General features: G+C 40.5%; 1 protein-coding gene across 6 annotated transcripts in view; it reads right to left on the bottom strand.

Moving 5' to 3' along the window:
* GANC (glucosidase alpha, neutral C) overlaps positions 1–18,742 on the bottom strand; it is a 74,006-nt gene that overhangs the window by 14,329 nt on the left and 40,935 nt on the right. For 3 of the 6 annotated variants that reach the window (XM_045067937.1, XM_045067936.1, XM_004751185.3), the window contains exons 13-20: positions 18,183–18,309; positions 17,252–17,331; positions 14,351–14,494; positions 12,531–12,627; positions 7,349–7,450; positions 5,132–5,375; positions 3,696–3,760; positions 1,791–1,867 (exon numbers count right to left, since the gene is read on the bottom strand). In XM_045067937.1, the coding sequence (XP_044923872.1) occupies positions 1,791–1,867; positions 3,696–3,760; positions 5,132–5,375; positions 7,349–7,450; positions 12,531–12,627; positions 14,351–14,494; positions 17,252–17,331; positions 18,183–18,309 (936 nt within the window). Of the gene's footprint in view, positions 1–1,790; positions 1,868–3,695; positions 3,761–5,131; positions 5,376–7,348; positions 7,451–12,530; positions 12,628–14,350; positions 14,495–17,251; positions 17,332–18,182; positions 18,310–18,742 lie in introns of those variants that run through there. The other 3 variants (XM_045067938.1, XR_006602925.1, XM_045067939.1) reach the window with 3 other exon arrangements.

Genomic DNA, 18,742 nt, shown 5'->3' with positions numbered 1-18,742 from the left:
CACAAGGACCGCGGGCAGCTGCTGGAAGCTAGGAGAGAGGCATGGAAGAGATTCTCCTTCTGGACCTCCAGAAGGAACTTACCCTAGTGACACCTTGATTTTGGGCTTCAAGCCTCCAGAACTGGGAGAGGATACATTTGTGCTATTTCAAGCCACCAGATTTGTGGTAATTGCGGCCTGAAGAAACTAGCACAGGGAAAAGTGTAAAGCTGGATGGACAGAGAACACTTGGGTTGCGGGGCTTGATCCCAGGACCCTGGGATCATGACCTGAGCCGAAGGCAGAGGCTTTAACCCACTGAGCCACCCAAGCTCCCCCTTCTATTTTATTTCTTAAATTCCACATATAAGTGATATCATATGCTATTTGTGTTTCTCTGACTTATTTTGCCTAGCATAATACACTCTAGCTCCATTCACATCACTGCAAATGGCAAGATCTCATTCTTTTTGATGGCTGAGTAATATTCCATTGTATATACACACCACATCTTCTTTATCCATTCATCAGTCGATGGACACGTGGGCTCTTTCCATAGTTGGCTATTGTGGACATTGCTGCTATGAACATCAGCGAGCATGTGCTACTTCGAATCACTATGTTTGTTTCCTTTGTATAAATACCCAGTACTGCAATTGCTGGGTCATAGGGTAGTTCTATTTTTAACTTTTTGAAGAGCCTCCAAACTGTTTTCCATAGTCAGTCCAGGGACATAGGGGTCTCAAATCAGTTTGGTAACCTCGATGGTAACCTTCTCCCCCTGCCTACAGAAGCCTGTGGTGATGCTCAAGGAGTTTCTCCAGGATCTGTCTCCTCCTTGCTCTCCATTCCATACACTCTTTCCCTGGTCTGGTGCCCCAAGTTTCAGCCCTGCCTCTTCTCCTGGCCCCTCTGCATATATCCTTGGTCTGTCTCTGGAGATTGTTGCTGTTATTCTCCATGGTCCTCTGCTCTGCAGCCCACGGGCTAATCCCACCTCTTCCCCAGGCTCTGCCTGGGTTCAGTGCTGTGGGCTCTAGCAGTGCAGGATGATATTTTATACTGCAATAATAATCAATGACAATAACAAACAAGAGCTGGAAGGCTCATGGAACATAAAGGGAAATTGCCACTGTTAATTTTTACCCACTTTGGTGAGTGTCCACAGACCAGATTTTGGTACCAAAAACTTAGATTTATTTATTTATTCATTTATTTTTAAAAAGATTTTATTTATTTATTTGACACACAGAGAGAGATCACAAGTAGGCAGAGCAGCAGGCGGGGGTGGGAGGAAGCAGGCTCCCTGCTGAGCAGAGAGCCCGATGAGGGGCTTGATGCCAGGACCCTGAGACCATGACTTGAGCCGAAGGCAGTGGCTTAACCCACTGAGCCACCCAGGTGCCCCAAAACTTAGGATTTAGTCAGAGCCAGAACCAAAGAGCAAAGTCTCTTTTTACTTATGCTTCCCCCCAGAGACTGACACCTCTTACCAGAATAAAGATTTCTTCCTACTCAAAGCCTCAGTATGTTTATAAGGAGTCACTTACACAAGCCCAAGTGTGAAGGTAAAGAACCATGCTGACTCTCCTTGGGCTTCTTACCTATTCATCTTTCTCCCTGCTCTTCCATTAAGTTTCTTGACCTCTGAGGTCATGACCTACAAGAATCTTCAATAGCTATAGGCATTTGGCCTGTCTTCACAACTGCATGATGCAGAAATCTATTTCCTAACAGGGGCTAATTCATTAGAATGAAGGGAGGAGACAGGAGACATGCAAGATATGTGGCTGTTTGTTATTTATTCTTACCTCATTTGATCCTGGCAGAAACACATCAACTGTGCTGGCTTTTGGTTCTGTGACTGGATGAACCAATAAAGCACTTCCTGAAAAAAAAGAGAAGAAATGAAGTTGAATATCATTCTAAGAGGCCTGAAAACATCCTCCTTTCAGTGCTTTTGTGGTGTTAGAGACCACTCAACTATGAACTTGGTGAAAGTAGAGACCTTGGTTAGTTGAACCAATGATTCATCAGAGAGATGCATTGTAAGATAGAGGACTGGTGCTCAAAATGGGACTGTATTATTACTTATCATTTATCCACTTAGGGTGTATCAGGATAATAGGGAGGGACCCTGACACAGTCTATCAGTCTCATTTGCACATAGCTGCTAGTGTGCCAGGAGTCTGAAAGAGCCATCACATTACTCCAGGTGCATCACTGTCCACTGTAAGTGATTTTGCAAATGGTGAGCCTACATGGTTCTGTTATCCAGAACCATGATTAGCACAGAGTAGAGTATATCCATGGACAGTTATCATTAGGAAGGCTGTAATTCTCTTAAAGGCAATCTAGGTTATTAATTTTGTTTTGACTGTGGTACCACATGTATGTAAATTTCATCCATTTATGAATTCACTCTTTAATTGTACAAATATTTACTGAGTTCCAGGTGAGTGCTAGGTATAATGCTAGGCTCTGGAGATACAGTGGCAAATAAGACAATGTCCCTGCCCTCATGGGAGTTTGCAGTCAGTAAAGACAGATATTACAATTTATTTAGAATTAGACCAAATACCAAAAAGGCAAACACACAAAATGGAATGAAAGTTATGTAATAAGAGGGACTGAGTTTGACTAGTTAGGGTGTAATTAGCTATTAGAAGCAATTCTGGTCAGGGAATTGTTCTCGAAGGGAGCAGCTATTTAAACTGAGACCCAAGAAAGAAGGGAGAGGTAGCATTAGGCTTTTTACATTTTGATTTCCACATTTTATTTTATTTTTAAAGATTTTTATTTATTTGACAGACAGAGATCACAAGTAGGCAGAGAGGCAGTCAGAGAGAAAGAGGAGGAAGCAGGCTCCCTGCTGAGCAGAGAGCCCAATGTGGGGCTCGATCTCAGGACTCTGGGATCATGACCTGAGCCGAAGGCAGAGACTTTAACCCACTGAGCCACCCAGGCACCCCGATTTCCACTTTTTAGAAACAGAATGCACCTTTTAGGCAACTCTCTGTTCAGCTTGGTTTTTGAGTCCTATTTCTGAGATGATAAACTTCCATATCCTGGATTTGGTGGTCAACCCTTGTTAAAAAAGAGGCCATCACCACCACCACCACCACCAATTACTGTATTTTACCTATGACGTAAGCTCTCAATCTTTACTGTGACCCTCTGGTCTACTGTTTTCTACTTCCATTCCCTATAGGGGTATCATTAGGCTCAGGAGTGGAACCAGAACAAGAATCTCAAATTGCGTCCACAAATAGGATGGATTTATATGAAGTTAACAACATGAGAAGTGAGAAGAGATCTATCATTCCACAGAAGAGAGCTATCACTCCACTAATATACTAAAAATCTTTTTTTTTTTTAAGATTTTATTTATTTATTTGACAGAGAGAGATCACAAGCAGACAGAGAGGCAGGCAGAGAGAGAGACAGGGAAGCAGGCTCCCTGCTGAGCAGAGAGCCCGATGTGGGACTCGATCCCAGGACCCTGAGATCATGACCCGAGCTGAAGGCAGCGGCTTAACCCACTGAGCCACCCAGGCGCCCCTATACTAAAAATCTTAATGACAGAATTTCTTTTACTTTTATTTTTTAGTTTTCTTGAGACTAGGGATTTTTCTTTAGTGCTCTTATACTAGGAAATGTAACAAAAACATAATTACAGCATTTATCATAACAATAATTAATCAAGAAATGCTCACCCAGCATGTATTCATCTTCTACCCCAAAAGTGTCTAATTCTTCTGGGAACTCTATCCACAGAGGTCTGCGGAAAGAGAAAAAAAAAATTCTTATTTCAACATCATTAGATGTTTTATTGTGGTTAAATCACTTATATTTTCAATTTTATAATTACTCAAAGGAAATTGGAAAAACCAAATAGCCAAGACTCTTCATGATTTAAGATTTTATGAGCAACTGGCAGGATTACTATATATTTTCTAATGTGAAAAAGTGATTTACTTGCTGAAATGCTCCAATGAAAGACTGAGAATTCTGGTACCTGTAATTTTTCCTTCTGATTGTTGAGTACTAAGTACTACTCTGAAGGCAGAATTAAGAGTTCTGTACAAATAAAATGCTTAACACATTCAGCATGGTACAAATTGTTTGTAAAACCATAGTTTATAATGATATAAAATCTGTGCCACGTTTTCATGCTGCCACAGCCTTTCATGCATCCTTAATCATTATCTATTTAAAAGAAAAGAATTGGTATTACTTGTTTTCAAGCAGGCAGTGGTTTGGGAGGGTTGAGAAACTTGTGTGGTTTTTTTTTTTTTAATTATTGTTTTACACAACTATCTAGGAGGCATCTGGGCTTAAAAGATAATAAAATCTTCAATATCTGTGCATCTGGATATCAACCTAATGGTTCTAATATTTTTTTTCAACCTCATGAGTAAAGGGTATTCTTTAGTAAGAGAAACTTATTTTTAGTTTATTCACTAGCCTTTGTAATAATGTATCCCTTTCCTACTGAATAGTAGTAAGGAAGCAATAGTCTCAATCTGGTTAATGTCTAGAATCATGAGGGAAATGTCTAACAAATCTAGATCTTGAGACCTACCCAAGGAGATTCCTAGTAGGTCTGGAGGTGTGGCCCTAGAATCTACAGTTTTAAAGAGCTCCCCTGGTTATTCTCATCTGAGCCAGGTTTAGGATCAGCTAATCTGGAAGCCTCATTGTATTATGTGTGTCTCTGCAACATTCTCTAACCTAGAAAGTTGCTTTTTCACACCCTGCCTCTAAAATAGGACCAGAATAGAATTTATACACTGGGAAAAATGTTCACCTCAAACTTGGAATGGTTTAACCCTAAGGTAAGATTGAGCCCAGAATAAATTGTTCTTCATGAGAGGATTCTTGTGGATTAAATAGAAAATTCAGTTACGGTCACTTCTTTTTCTTTGAAAAATCGGTCTCCTCTCAAATATTAACACTTGAATCACAAAGTAGTAGGGGATGTGGCTTTTTTTAGACCTTAACTCTTTGGCCCTTCTCACAGTTGGTGCTCAGTAATCTGAAGGGCACTTGATGAAACACATGGCTTTTCTCTTGAAATCACGGTGTAATTACTCCATTCCCCAATGGCCAGGGGGTTTTCTGGTGTTGTCAACCGGGGAAGCCTGTTTACCTCATGACGGGCTGGGCTGTCACGTGTGCGCAGTAGAACAGAGAATACCAATAGGGCAGGAGGGTGTAGCGCTGCCGGATGGCTTCCCGGATGAGCTGCGTGTATTCCTCCCCAAAGAGCCAGGGTTCCCGCCGTTTGGTGTTCATGGTGGCGTGGCCACGGAAGAAAGGCTGGTAGGCTCCAGCCTGGTACCATCGCACTAGCAGCTCTGCCTCCGGATTCCCAATGAAGCCGCCTACGTCAGCTGATTAGACAGTGAGAGAGAGGCTGAGTGAGGCAGAAAGGCCGAATGAGGCAAAGAGGCCGAGTGAGGCAACCAGGCTTCTAACAAACGTTGCACCCAGGTAAGGTAAGGGCTTGAAGACCGCCAGGACAAATGTGCTATATGTGCACTTATAAAATCCAAGAACAACACTGTGGCCTGAAATTAGGGGGCACATATTTTAAAACTTTGCCTGTTTGGGGTATCTGACAATATTCTCTTTGAATCCTCTCTTATCAAAATGTCTGAGGTCTGGGGAGCCTGGGTGGCTCAGTCCCTTAAACATCTGCCTTCCAGGGTCCTGGCATCAAGCCCCTCAGACTGAGCTCCACATTGGGCTACCTGCTCAGAGGGGAGCTTGCTTTTCTCTCCCCCTCTGCCCTTCTCCCTGCTTATGCTCTCTCAAATAAATAAATACAATCTTAAAAAAAAAAAAGGGTCAGAGGTTTTACTACAAGATCAATATATCTGTATGTTCCCAAACCTAGAAATTGTAAAACGTTGACCTGATTCATTACGTCTGTGTTTAGTAGTGTGGTGGGGGTTTTGGCAATTGGTTTCTTTTTTTTAAGATATTATTTACTTGCCAGAGATTGAGAGAGAGAGAGAGTGCGCGAGCAAGCAAGCACAAGCAGGGCGAGTGGTAGGGATAGGGAGAGAGAGAAGTGGGCTCCCTGCTGAGCAGAGAGCCAGAGGTGGAGCTCATTTCCAGGATCCTAGCCCAAGGCAGACACTTAACCAACTGAGCCACCCAGGCACCCCTTGATTTCCTTTTGAAAGCAGTAGCTCAAGCAAGATGAAAATTGTAGAACTAAAGAAAAACATCAGAATTAGAAATTTTAGGTATAATTTCATGTTTAGTCCTTAAGCAGGATACATATTCCTTGTATGTGGACCAATGCCATAAGAAAAACATTTATCAAAAAGTGAGGTTAGGGGTGCCTGGAAGGCTCAGTTGTTGGGCAGCTGCCTTCGGCTCAGGTTGTGATACTGGGGTCCCCCATGGGACCCCCATGGGGCTACCTGCTTGGCGGGAAGCCTGCTTCTCCCTCTCCCACTTCCCCTGCTTGTGTTCCCTCTCTCGCTGTCTCTCTCTCTCTGTCAAATAAATAAATAAATAAATAAAATCTTAAAAAAAAAAAAAGTGACGTTAACTTCTATTCCTACAGAAAACAAGGAGCAGCGGGAACTATTCATATGCTGAGCACCCTCCATATTGAGATTTCTCATCTGCAGAGAATTTCTAGGATTTAGGGAAGGCAGCCCATCAGGGAATCGTATTTTAACTAAATTTATCTTTCCCAAGAGCATATCTTTTTTTTTTTTTTTTTTTTTTTTTTTTTTTTTTAGATTTTTTATTTTTTTTTTTATTTGACAGAGAGAGATCACAAGTAGGCAGAGAGGCAGGCAGAGAGAGAGAGAGAGAGAGGAGGAAGCAGGCTCCCTGCTGAGCAGAGAGCCCGATGCGGGACTCGATCCCAGGACCCTGAGATCATGACCTGAGCCGAAGGCAGCGGCTTAACCCACTGAGCCACCCAGGCGCCCCATATCTTTTTTTTTTTTAAGTTAAAATACGTTGTAGAATTTTAAACCTGCTGAGTAAAAAGCATTTCTGTAAGGCTGATTTCTGATTTGCTAAATTCTTTGTACTCTCCATTTTTCTCACTTTGAAGAAGAAAAGGTATGTTTCAGGAAAAGAAATTCAGTTCTCAAGAGCATCTGAGGAGGAATCAGAAAAAGAGGGAAAGAAGCACTCGGGCTCTCTGATGACTTTATTTCATGTCCTCATTTCAGACAAGACAAACTGGAAGGGTCCTTTCACTTTCCTCATTTTCTTGTTCCCACAGTTATCCCTGCTGGAAACTGCTAATGAGAAGGCATTTACGACCAGCCTTGTTGGAAAACACCCTTGCTTTTTATTTTCTCTCACTTCAAGCCTGCAGATATCATCTTACCTCCGCAAAAAGAGATCCCAGTAATGCTGAGGGTGAGTAACATAGGGATAGAAATTTTCAGGTAGCTCCATTCGGCTGTGTTGTCACCTGTCCACACAGCACCTTGGATCACCGGTAACAAGGTATTAAAACAAAACAAAACATACAAATCAGACCATGCAGTCAATTTCATAGATTCCTTATTTGAAATAGACAAGTTAATATAAGGGAAAACATTTCTTTCTGACCTTAAAATATATAAATTCTGGTTTCTGCAATGAAAATATATTAATCTTCTAATGTGAAGAAGTTCTTAAAATCCACAAAACATTTTGTGAAAAATGTTCTGAAATGGTACTTATTTTTTTGAAGTATAACTCCAGTCTGATTTTAGGAGAAACATTTAAAAAATCAACTTTACTGGGAGTGCCTGAGTGGCTCAGTGGGTTAAGCCTCTGTCTTTAGCTCAGGTCATGATCTCAGGCTCCTGGGATTGAGCCCCGCTTTGGGCTCTCCGCTCAGCAGGGAGCCTGCTTCCCTTCCTCTCTCTCTCTCTGTCAGCCTCTCTGTCTACTTGTGATTTCTGTCAAATAAAGAAATAAAATCTTTTTTTAAAAAATCAACCTTACTAAAATATAATTTACATATAATAAATGTACCTATTTTAAGTGAAGAGTTTGATGAGTTTTGAAACCTGTAACTGTCACCACAAGCAGGGTACAGAACCACTTCCTTAATTGTAAAAGATTACATGGGCTTCTTCGTAGTAAATAATCCTCCACTTTACCCAACCGTTGATGTGAGTTCTTGAAGTCTTTTCCAGAATTTCATATAAACGGTAACATAAAACATACTATTTTGTGTTCTAGTTTTTTTCACTCAGCATGATGGTGTAGCTTATTTCTTTTTATTTGATTAATAGTATTCCATATATGGATATACCACAAGTTGTTTATCCAATCACCTACTGAGGGACGTCTGAATTCTTCCCAAGTTTTGGCTATTATGAAGAAGCTGCTATAAACATTTGTGTCTTTGCATGATGTATGGTTTATTTTTATTTTTTTTTATTTTTAAAGATTTTATTTATTTATTTGACAGACAGAGATCAGAAGCAGGCAGAGAGAGAGGAGGAAGCAGGCTCCCCGCAGAGCAGAGAGCCCGATGCGGGGCTCAATCCCCAAACCCCGGGATCATGACCTGAGCCGAAGGCAGAGGCTTTAACCCGCTGAGCCACCCAGGCGCCCCAACATGATGTATGTTTTTGATTTCTCTTGGGTAACTAGTTGGGAAGGGAATTGGTGGGTCTATGTTCAGTGTATGTTGAACACCTAAAAAAACTCCAGGGGTGCCTGGGTGGCTCAGTGGGTTAAAGCCTCTGCTTTCGGCTCAGGTCATGATCCCAGGGTCCTGGGATCGAGCCCTGCATTGGGCTCCCTGCTGGGCGGGGAGCCTGCTCCCCACCCCTCACTCCTGCCCTGCTCTGCCTGCCTCTCTGCCTATTTGTGATCTGTCTGTCAAATAAATAAATAAAACCCTCCAAACTGGGGGTGCCTGGGTGGCAGAGTCGGTTGGTTTCAGCACAGATGGTGATCTCAGGGTGATGAGATCAAGCCCCACATCAGACTCTGTGCTCAGTGTAGAGTCTGCTTAAGATTCTCTCTCCCCATCTCCCCACAGCACCCTGCCCCCCACCCTCCTTATGCTCTCTCTCAAATAAATAAAATCTTTTTTTTTTTTTTTAAAGAAAACTCCAAAGTGTTTGGCACATCGCTATACTGCTTTTGCAGTATCAGTACATGACCATTTCAGTCTCTCTACATTCTTGGCAACAGTTGGTGGTGTCAGTCTTTTTAATTCTAGCTACTGAAATGGATGTGTAGTGATGTCTCTCTGTGGTTTCAATTTGTATTTCCCTACAGACTAATAAAGTTGAGCATCATTTCATGTATTTATTGATCATTCATGTGTCTTCTTTTGTAAAGTGTCTATTCAAATCTTTTCCTTATTTTTAAAAGTAGCTGTCTTTAACTGTAAAAGTTCTTTATATATTTTAGATACAAGTTCTTTGACAGATATTTATGTATATTGCAGATATTTTCTCTAATCTGTGGCTTGACTTTCATTTTTTTAATATCTTTGAAAGGGTAGAGGTTTTTAATTTTGATGAAAGTACAGATTAGCACTTCCCTTCCTTTTATGGTTCATGCTTTTTGTGTTCTATCCGAGAAATCTTGTCTATCTCAAAGTCACAAAGATTTTTTTATGTTTCCTTTTAGAAGTTTTTTGTTTTAGCTTTTATAGTTTAGGTCTATATTCCATTTTGAATTACTTTTTGGGTACTGAGAGGTAAGGGTTGAGGTTTTTTCCCTCTCCTTCCTCCCCCCAACTCCTTACTCAGTGTTCTGACACTGTTTATTGAAAAACTCCTTTCTCCTCTGAATTGCCTTGGCAACTCTGTTCCTAATTAATTGATCATCTCTGTGTTGGACTCTTTCTGGATTCTTTATTCTGTCCCATTCATTTATATGTCTATTCCTCTACCCCCTCTCAAAAAAAAAAAAAACAACCCTCTATTATTTAAGAGGAGTGGTACCGACTACATAAAGGAGACATCACAGTAGCAAGAAAGATAGTTAACACTTACAAGCCCTTACTGAGCCAGGTGATTCTACCTTGCCTGTAGTAGCCCACTTGAATCATTACAACCCTACCAGGTAAGCACTATTTAACTTCATTTTACAGACGACATAAATACGGCAAACAGGGGTGGTTCTAATATACCCCCAGTAACACAGTTACTACGTGGTAGAGGCAGGACTAAGCTCAGGCAGTCTGACTCTAAAGCCACTGCTCTTGATCACTGTATAGTATACAAGAATTTGTGAAGATAGATTATGTACCATTAAAGAGATTCACAAAAGAAAAAAAAAAGTCTTGTTTTACTAAATCTAGATTAGTCCTGAAGCATTTTTGTCTATCTTCTACCAAAATAGCTTTGGTAGCTATTTTTGTTTTAATCTTCCACAGAAATTTTTGGCTGTTATATGGGCAGCAAAGAAGGATCTTTTTGAGGGATTGTTTTTTTGTTTTTAAAGGTACTCTAATAATTTCGCCTTGACTTCAAATGAGATAAAATGGTTTCGAAGTCGACATGGTAGTATTCTCATTAAGAAAGAAAGTTCATGTAAAAGCATGCAGATATTTTCATGTCTCATATGGTGTTCAGTCAGAAGTGCTCTCTGGCTGTCAGTCTAAGCTTAACACTTGACACAGTAGTGTTATCTGCAATGGGTCACTTTGGGGCAGGCGGAGTTTCACACTGAGCACTGAAGGCTAGGCAGTAGGCCAATATTTAAGGGATCAGAGATTACTTAGTATGCATATCTTTTATCATCTTTTTTTTAACTACCACTTAAAAGTGTTTTCATTAAAAACACTTGGCTTTTTTTAGTGATTAAAAATGACACTTGAGAACATGGAAAATAGGGATAGGTAAAAAGAAGAAAATTTAAAAATAAATCACTCATAATCACCAAGGTACTAAACTTACTGATTTTTTTTTTTAAGATTTTGTTTATTTATTTGACAGAGAGAGATCACAAGTAGGCAGAGAGGCAGGCAGAGTGAGAGGGGGAAGCAGGCTCCCTGCTGAGCAGAGAGCCCGATGTGGGGCTCAATCCCAGGACCCTGGGATCATGACCGGAGCCGAAGGCAGAGGCTTAACCTACTGAGCCACCCAGGCGCCCCTAAACTTACTGATTTAGATTCCTATCTATCTATCTATCTATTTATCTATTTATTATTTATTTTCAGCATAACTATTCATTATTTTTTCACCACACCCAGTGCTCCATGCAATCCATGCCCTCTATAATACCCACCACCTGGTACCCCAACCTCCCACACCCCCGCCACTTCAAACCCCTCAGATTGTTTTTCAGAGTCCATAGTCTCTCATGGTTCACCTCCCCTTCCAATTTCCCCCAACTCCCTTCTCCTCTCTAACTCCCCATGTCCTCCATGCTATTTGTTATGCTCCACAAATAAGTGATTCCTATCTATATTTTTAAAACAAAATTATGATAATATACTACAAACACTTTTAAGCATTTTTGCTTTTTTCTCCCCATTTATCATGATGTCACAAACATTTGCTCATGCAACTGAGGCTACAATTTTATTTTACTTTTTTTAAAAGATTTTATTTATTCACTTGACAGAGATTACTAGGCAGAGACACAGGCAGGGGGGTGGGGGGAAGCAGGCTCCCCACTAAGTAGAGAGCCTGATGCATGGCTTGATTCCAGGACCCTAAGATCGTGGCCCGAGCTGAAGGCAGAGGCTTTAACCCACTGAGCCACTCAGGTGCTCCGAGGCTACAATTTTAAATAGTCTTAAAATAGTTTATCATATGTACATATCATATTTTTATAAATATTCCTTTATTTGTATTTTATTTCATTTTCTGCTTCAGGAACCAAAGTGGTGAGCATCTCTCTGCACATGAATCTTTGCCTCAGATGACAGTATTTTGGCCTTTTGAAGGGTGCCCCAGGGGCTGGTTTTCAGGGTTGTAAAATAATAATGTCTATAATACAGTAAAGGCTGGATTCTTCAAACTAGGACCTAAGCTCCCAGTTACTTAGGTAACTGGGCAGGGGACTTAAAATACTTAAACAATATTAATTTAATTTAATTTAATTAATGTAACAGTATTAATAACTAAAATACTTAACTAAATTAACTAAACAGAGGACTTAAAATAGCCTTCCTCCTGAAAGGTGGCTAAGTTGAATTAGATCTGCATTAGCTAGTAAACTGAATCCAGTTATAGATGGCCCTGACCAAAAGCAACAGCCAGGTCTATTTTAAGTCATATGGCTAAGTGAAACAGGTGGTTGAGGGAATGTCTAAGAAGTGTATTTTCCCTGGTTTAGACAAATTGAACAGAATCAGAGATGACCATCCCAGCAAACTGAGATACTATAAAGTCATTCTCCCAGCAACCAAGTGGCCATTTCTTCAATGGGAAATAAGTAACTAAACTTTATTAAAATAGATGTGTCTCAGGACAAAAGGCATACTTCAGGGCATGTCACTTGCTACAATCAAAGGCGTGCCCAATCGCTACAAATAGTTTAAGAAAAAAAAGCAAGCTGCTAATTTAGGTTTAATTCTGATCGTATGTGCCATTCCTTACCATACTTTTGTGATCCAGAAAAGAAAGAACGGGTAAGAACAAAGGGTCTCTCCTTTCCCTTAGATCGTTGTATTAGTCCTTCTGCAGTAGCCATTTGCTACAAAGACAAAGGAGAAAAAAATTTCAAAGGGATGATTAGATTAGAGCATTGTGCAGACATCCCTAATAAGCTACTGGACATGCAAAAATTAAATAGGTGGGAATGTAAAATGGGAAATATGAAAATAAATCCACCAAATAATTTTCATGATGTAATGAAACTACTCTAAATTCCCCTATTAAGAGTAGAAAATTATCTTTGCTCAAAATAGAAATAAAAATAGTAAATAATATGCTAACATATTCAATGCTTATTATAACTAGGCATTTTATAAAATTTTCTCATATAATCTATAGAACATCTGAGATTGACCATTTTCGTTTATTAAAAAAAAAAAAGCAAATGAGAACAAAAAACTGAGATTCAGAGAGGTTAAATGACTGGACCTGGCCTACATAAGAAAATTCTCTGTAGTAGTTTGCAGTTATAGCAAGAGACTTTTAAAGAGGTAAACACATACTATCTGAACTGTGCTATATGTAGCCAGTAACTCACACTGGAAAACAGACCAGTTGGTGGGAGGGCCACAGGAACACAGTTATAGTGAAAATAAGAAAGAACAATGGATATCAATTAGGGCAAATAATAACTGACAAATGTTTTGGATGTGATTGGCAAATGGAAGACAATTCTACCACCTTCTAATGGGAAGGCTAAGTAGTTAATGAAGGCTTTCTACATTTAAAAACCTGTTTTTAGGGGTGCCTGGGTGGCTCAGTGGGTTAAGACTCTGCCTTCAGCTCAGGTCATGACCTCGGGGTCCTGGGATTGAGCCCTGCATCTGCTCTCTGCTCGGTGGGGAGACTGCTTCCCCCCCCAACCCTCTGCCTGCCTCTCTGCCTACTTGTGATCTGTCAAATAAAATATTTAAAAAAAAAAAAACCCCTATTTTTAGAAATTCTACATCTATGTTCTAAATCTTTTAAAATAAGATTTTATTTATTTGATGAGAGACACAGAAAGAGAGGGAACACAAGCAGAGGGAGTGGGAGAGGGAGAAGCAGGCTTCCCATTGAGCAGGAAGCCCAATGTGGGGCTCCATCCCAGGATCCTGGGATCATGACCTGAGCCAAAGGCAGATGCTTAACGACTGAGCTAACCAGGTACCCCTCTATGTTCTAAATCTTATTCCCCTGGTATGAGACTTGCCATTTTAGATATATGTGAAATTTCATTAAAAAAAAAAAAAAGATTTTATTTATTAGAGAGAGAGAGCAAGAGCACGAGTGGTGTGGAGTGCCAGAGGAAGAGAGAGAAACAGATTTCCTGCTGAGCTGGGAGCCTGACTCAGGATTCAATCCCAGAACCCTGGGATCATAACCTGAGCCAAAGGCAGATGCTTAACTGACAGAGCCACCCAGGAAGCCCCATTTGTAAAATTTTAAAACATTTGTTTTAATTGCCTTTGTTTATGTATTATACATTGCCTACTTCAAAAGAAGTTTTGAGGTATCCAAGGCTATTTATTAATGACTCCTGTCAAGGAAGATCTTTCATGGTACCATTAATCTCATAACTCTGTAATTCATCAAGTTCATTAGAGAAAGAAAAGGTGCAAAAAAAGAAATAAGTCCTGCATTGGCTACAACCTGGTAAGATCCATTGCAATCAGAAAAGTTACACAAAGAGAAATGAACAACATAGTACGGCTATTACAAATGACTTTCAACCCAAAAGGCAGGGCACATGGGTCCAAGTGGCTTCTTTATGGATGTTTTACCTGATAAAAACCATACATGTTGTGAAGTTCCCTGTGCTCCCAATTGCCATGATGAATGGCATTCTTCTGCATGGTTAGCTCTGGCCCTCTAAATACAGAGGGCTCATTCATGTCATTCCATATGTAGAGGATGTCAGTAGATCCCTAGGAAATAAATTTCTTCTTTGGTCAATGCAATACTCCTATAGTGATGATGTTAATATGATAGCCACCCTATTCCTCTTGTATACTCCATTTCATTTATTATTACTGTGTTTCTTATCTACGCTCTCTCTTTTGTCCCAGTGCTACAATAAAAGGTCCACAGGGCAGGGAATTTTGTTCATGATAAATTCCAAACACCTAGAACAGTAGCTGAACACAGAAGGTTCCCGGTAAATATTTGTTGATGAATGAAAAAATGTTATGTGGTATTGCCTGTGAAATACAACTGCCCAGCATGCCCACTCCAAGACTTACTCTGGCGAACCCTCATACAGGAAAGGTTGTGAATGCTGACATTTAGATTCTAGAACATCCATCATCTGCTACAACTCTTAACTAAAGGCAATTAAAGCTTTCCATGATAAGATCCTGCCTTCCTTCTAATACTTTGAAAGATTGTTTTTTAATTAAAGACTTTTATTTTTATTTTTATTTGCCAGAGAGAGAGAGAGAGTGTAAGCGCACAAGTAGGGGGAGCAGCAGGTAGAGGGAAAAGCAGGATCCCTATTGAGTAAGGAACCTGATGTGAGACTTGATCCTTTGACCCTGGGATCATGACCTAAGCAAAAGCAGACACTTAACCGACTAAGCCACCCAGGCGTCCCTACTTTGAAATAGTCTAGAGTTTGTGTTCTATACAGAATTTTCAATTTAGAGTAGGAAGGGGCTGCTAAGTCATCTAGTTGACATGGTGATGAAATCCCTTTTATAGACTCCCTGGTCTCTGAGCATGTGACTCAGTAGCAACAGGGACAGGGAAGCTCATTCCATTACTTTCTAAAAGTCCTGCCCTTGTAACATCCTCTCAGTGGGCCTGGCTTGCCTTCTGGGATGCCACAGAGTTCATGGGCTGTCTCACAAACATGCTAGTTGTTCAAATGCCTAGGGGAGACTTGTGTATTCTTTTGACTCTTTTTTTTTTTTTTAAAGATTTTATTTATTTATTTGTCAGAGATAGAGGGAGAGAGAGCGAGTGAGCACAGGCAGACAGAGAGGCAGGCAGAGGCAGAGGGAGAAGCAGGCTCCCTGCCGAGCAAGGAGCCCGATATGGGACTCCATCCCAGGGCGCTGGGATCATGACCTGAGCCGAAGGCAGCTGCTCAACCAACTGAGCCACCCAGGCATCCCTTCTTTTGACTCTTTATATTCAACTATTTCTAAACATGTATACTTTTTTTTAATTAATTGTTTTTACTAAAATACACTGTATTATTTGCCCCAGGGGTACAGGTCTGTGAATCGTCAGGCTTATACACATGAACAAGGCTATATGCTTTCCAGATATTTAACTACTTTAACTCCCTTTCTGTAGCACTCTCCAAGTCAAGGGTTGGCAAATGTTTTCTGGAAAAGGCCGGATAACTTTTTCTACTCTGCTGACTATAGGCCTCTTTTTCAATAACTCAACTCTGATATAGTGAAAACAGCCACAGACAGTAGAGAAATGAGTGAACATGGCCAGATTTCGCCTTTTAGGTATCCCTGCTCTAAGTTATTTTCTGTGTCCTAATACATGATACTGAGAAGCCTAGTTTAGTGGTTAAGATTGGACATGAGAGACAAACAGACTGAATTCAAATCTTGGGTCCACCACTTACTGACATGGATTAACTGAAAAGGGTTGTTTTGTGGGTTTTTTTTTTTTTTAAAGATTTTATTTATTTATTTGACAGAGAGATCACAAGTAGGCAGAGAGACAGGCAGAGAGAGAGGGGGAAGTAGGATCCCTGCTGAACAGAGAGCATGATGCGGGGCTTGATCCCAAGACCCTGAGATCATGACCTGAGCCTAAGGCAGAGGCTTTAACCCACTGAGCCACCCAGGTACCCCTGAGCAGGGTTTGAAACTTCTTTATATATCAATTTCCTCATCTGTGGGATTAGAATTATAGCTCCAACTTCAGAGGTATTTGTGAAGATGAAATGGTAAAATGTACAGAAATTGCTTAGCACAGAGTTTGGCACACAGCAAATAAATTTATATGAGGCATCACGATCCTCTTCAAAATTGGCTGAAAACCATTCTCTCCAAGTGACCTCTCTGGGGTTCTTAGAATATTTTAAGGATTGATTTATTATTATACCTTTTTAATTTCAAATTTTGTTACACCTTTTTTTAAAAGATTTTATTTTTTTATTTGAGAGAGAGAGAGGGAGAGCAAAAAGCAGGTAGAGGGGCAGAGGGAGAGGGAGAAGGAGAGGGGGAAGCAGGCTCTCCACTGAGCCAGGCGCCTGATGTGGGCCTTGATCCCAGGACTCTGAGATTATGACCCGAGCCAAAGGCAGATGCTTAACTGACTGAGCCAGCCAGGCACCCCTAAACCTTACCTTTATGTCACATTACACTTTGCAAGATATTCTCATAAATATCCTATCATCATCTTTAAATAAGCTATAGAATATTATTTTATGTAAAGTTTATGTATTAATTTGAAAATACAAATGTCTTATTAAGTACTTTGATATATCACAGAGTCTATTATAATAGAGGTAGAAGTCACAGCTTTTGTGCATTTGGTAATTAATATGCCACCTTTCCTGGCCATTAAAGTCTGTAATGTGGGTACCATCCTTTGTTTTCATCCAAGTATTATTTATCAAGAGCTACTCAATAAAGCAGAATAGTTCTATTCAATCATGTTTTTTCTTCTTTCATCCTTCCAAGTAACTAGGAAAGAACAAAAGAACAAAAACAAACCTGATAAGCAGAGAAAGTGAAAAGACCTGAATACCACTCTCTGACTTTGGGATTGGTGAAATCCAAGTAAGAGGAGAGACCTGTAGAGGCAGAAAAGCAGACTGTGAGAAACAGTGGTGCTCATGCTAGGATGTGTGGTAAAGATGTGAAAGCTGGCTGATCACGGGACATCTCAGATGTAAGACGGATGATGCAGAGGCACCATCTGGCAAGAAGTGAAGGAAGGCCATGCTGGACTCTAGTGATAGTCACTAGACCACCCAATCTGAGAGGCCCAGGGGAAGGCCAATGAACAAGCATCCAGATGGAGCTTGTCCCTCACAGATGGCCCAAGACAGCCCAAGTAAGCATGGCAAATATCCTAGAGTGACCCTCTGTCCTTAAAAGAGAATGAAGTGTTCATGAGTGGTGTAAGGGGAAAGGAATGCATGGGGTGTCTCTGCAGCACATGAATTTGTGACTGAGTGCCAGGATATGATGGATTGGGGATTCCCCTTTGTCCTGGTTTCTACCAAGGCTTGAAACTAATAATTTCTGAAACAAAGAATCCAGAGTTGCTGGAAGCAGCTAAGGTCCCTCATGAAAGCCTGGGAAGCAGCAACTGTGGGCAAACAAGGCTCAGAAAATTCACAGGGAGAGACTGTGAGAACTCTTTATTTTCTTCTCCTCTCCGTTTCTTATTCCTTGGCTTTTTATTTTTGTTTGGTTAGAGAAATAGAGTGCTTTTTAAATTCATTCATTGATAAATGTATACAAAGCACACTGTACCAGATGTTAGGGCAGATACAGAAGAAGGCAATACCCTCTCTTTCTTAATGGTGCTTACACTGTGGCAAGGGATATCTTTAAGAAATGAGGGTGACGGCCATGAAACCTTCATTAATTGGGACTAAAGAAGTGAAATTAAAAAGTGCATAAAGTGCTATCTTACCAGGCCAGCAAACCCCTTCAAAGTCTCCTCCTTCATGATTCTTCACAAAGAAGCCCTGTTCTTTGGCCTTAACATACACTGAGTAGTCAGGATCAATCTTGATGTGGGGGTCACTGATGACCACAAGCTGTCCAGACACAGAGGTTTGAAAAGCTCATCAGTTTCATAGGAGTTATAAGTTTCAGGCTTACATCATAGTTTTGGGGTTCAAATTTTATTCAAATAATTACTAGGGTTGAAATATTTAAGACATCAGTAAAACCCTATCACTTTTCATGCTTATGGAAACTGAACTGGTATCAAAACCAGGCCAGTGCTCTTTTATAATTATTGCTGCCCAGCCAATACATGTTCTCAACATAGCAGTTACTAAGCTTCTGTCTGAGGTGCTGGGTGCTATACCTAAAGGATTAAGTCATCCCTGCTCCCTAAATATCTAGAGACTAACACTGACAAAAGCAAACATTAAGGAAAAGAAAACAAAACAAATCCCCCAAAACCCAATGGTACAGACCTATTTAGGAAGGAGGTTTGAGAAGAGCTGTGATCATAGCTCTGTG

Source organism: Mustela putorius, unplaced genomic scaffold (assembly GCF_011764305.1).
Source record: "Mustela putorius furo isolate JIRA1106 unplaced genomic scaffold, ASM1176430v1.1 tig00003898_pilon_pilon_pilon, whole genome shotgun sequence".
In the NCBI taxonomy this organism is placed as follows: domain Eukaryota; kingdom Metazoa; phylum Chordata; class Mammalia; order Carnivora; family Mustelidae; genus Mustela; species Mustela putorius.
This window is presented reverse-complemented; position numbering and strand designations above follow the sequence as displayed.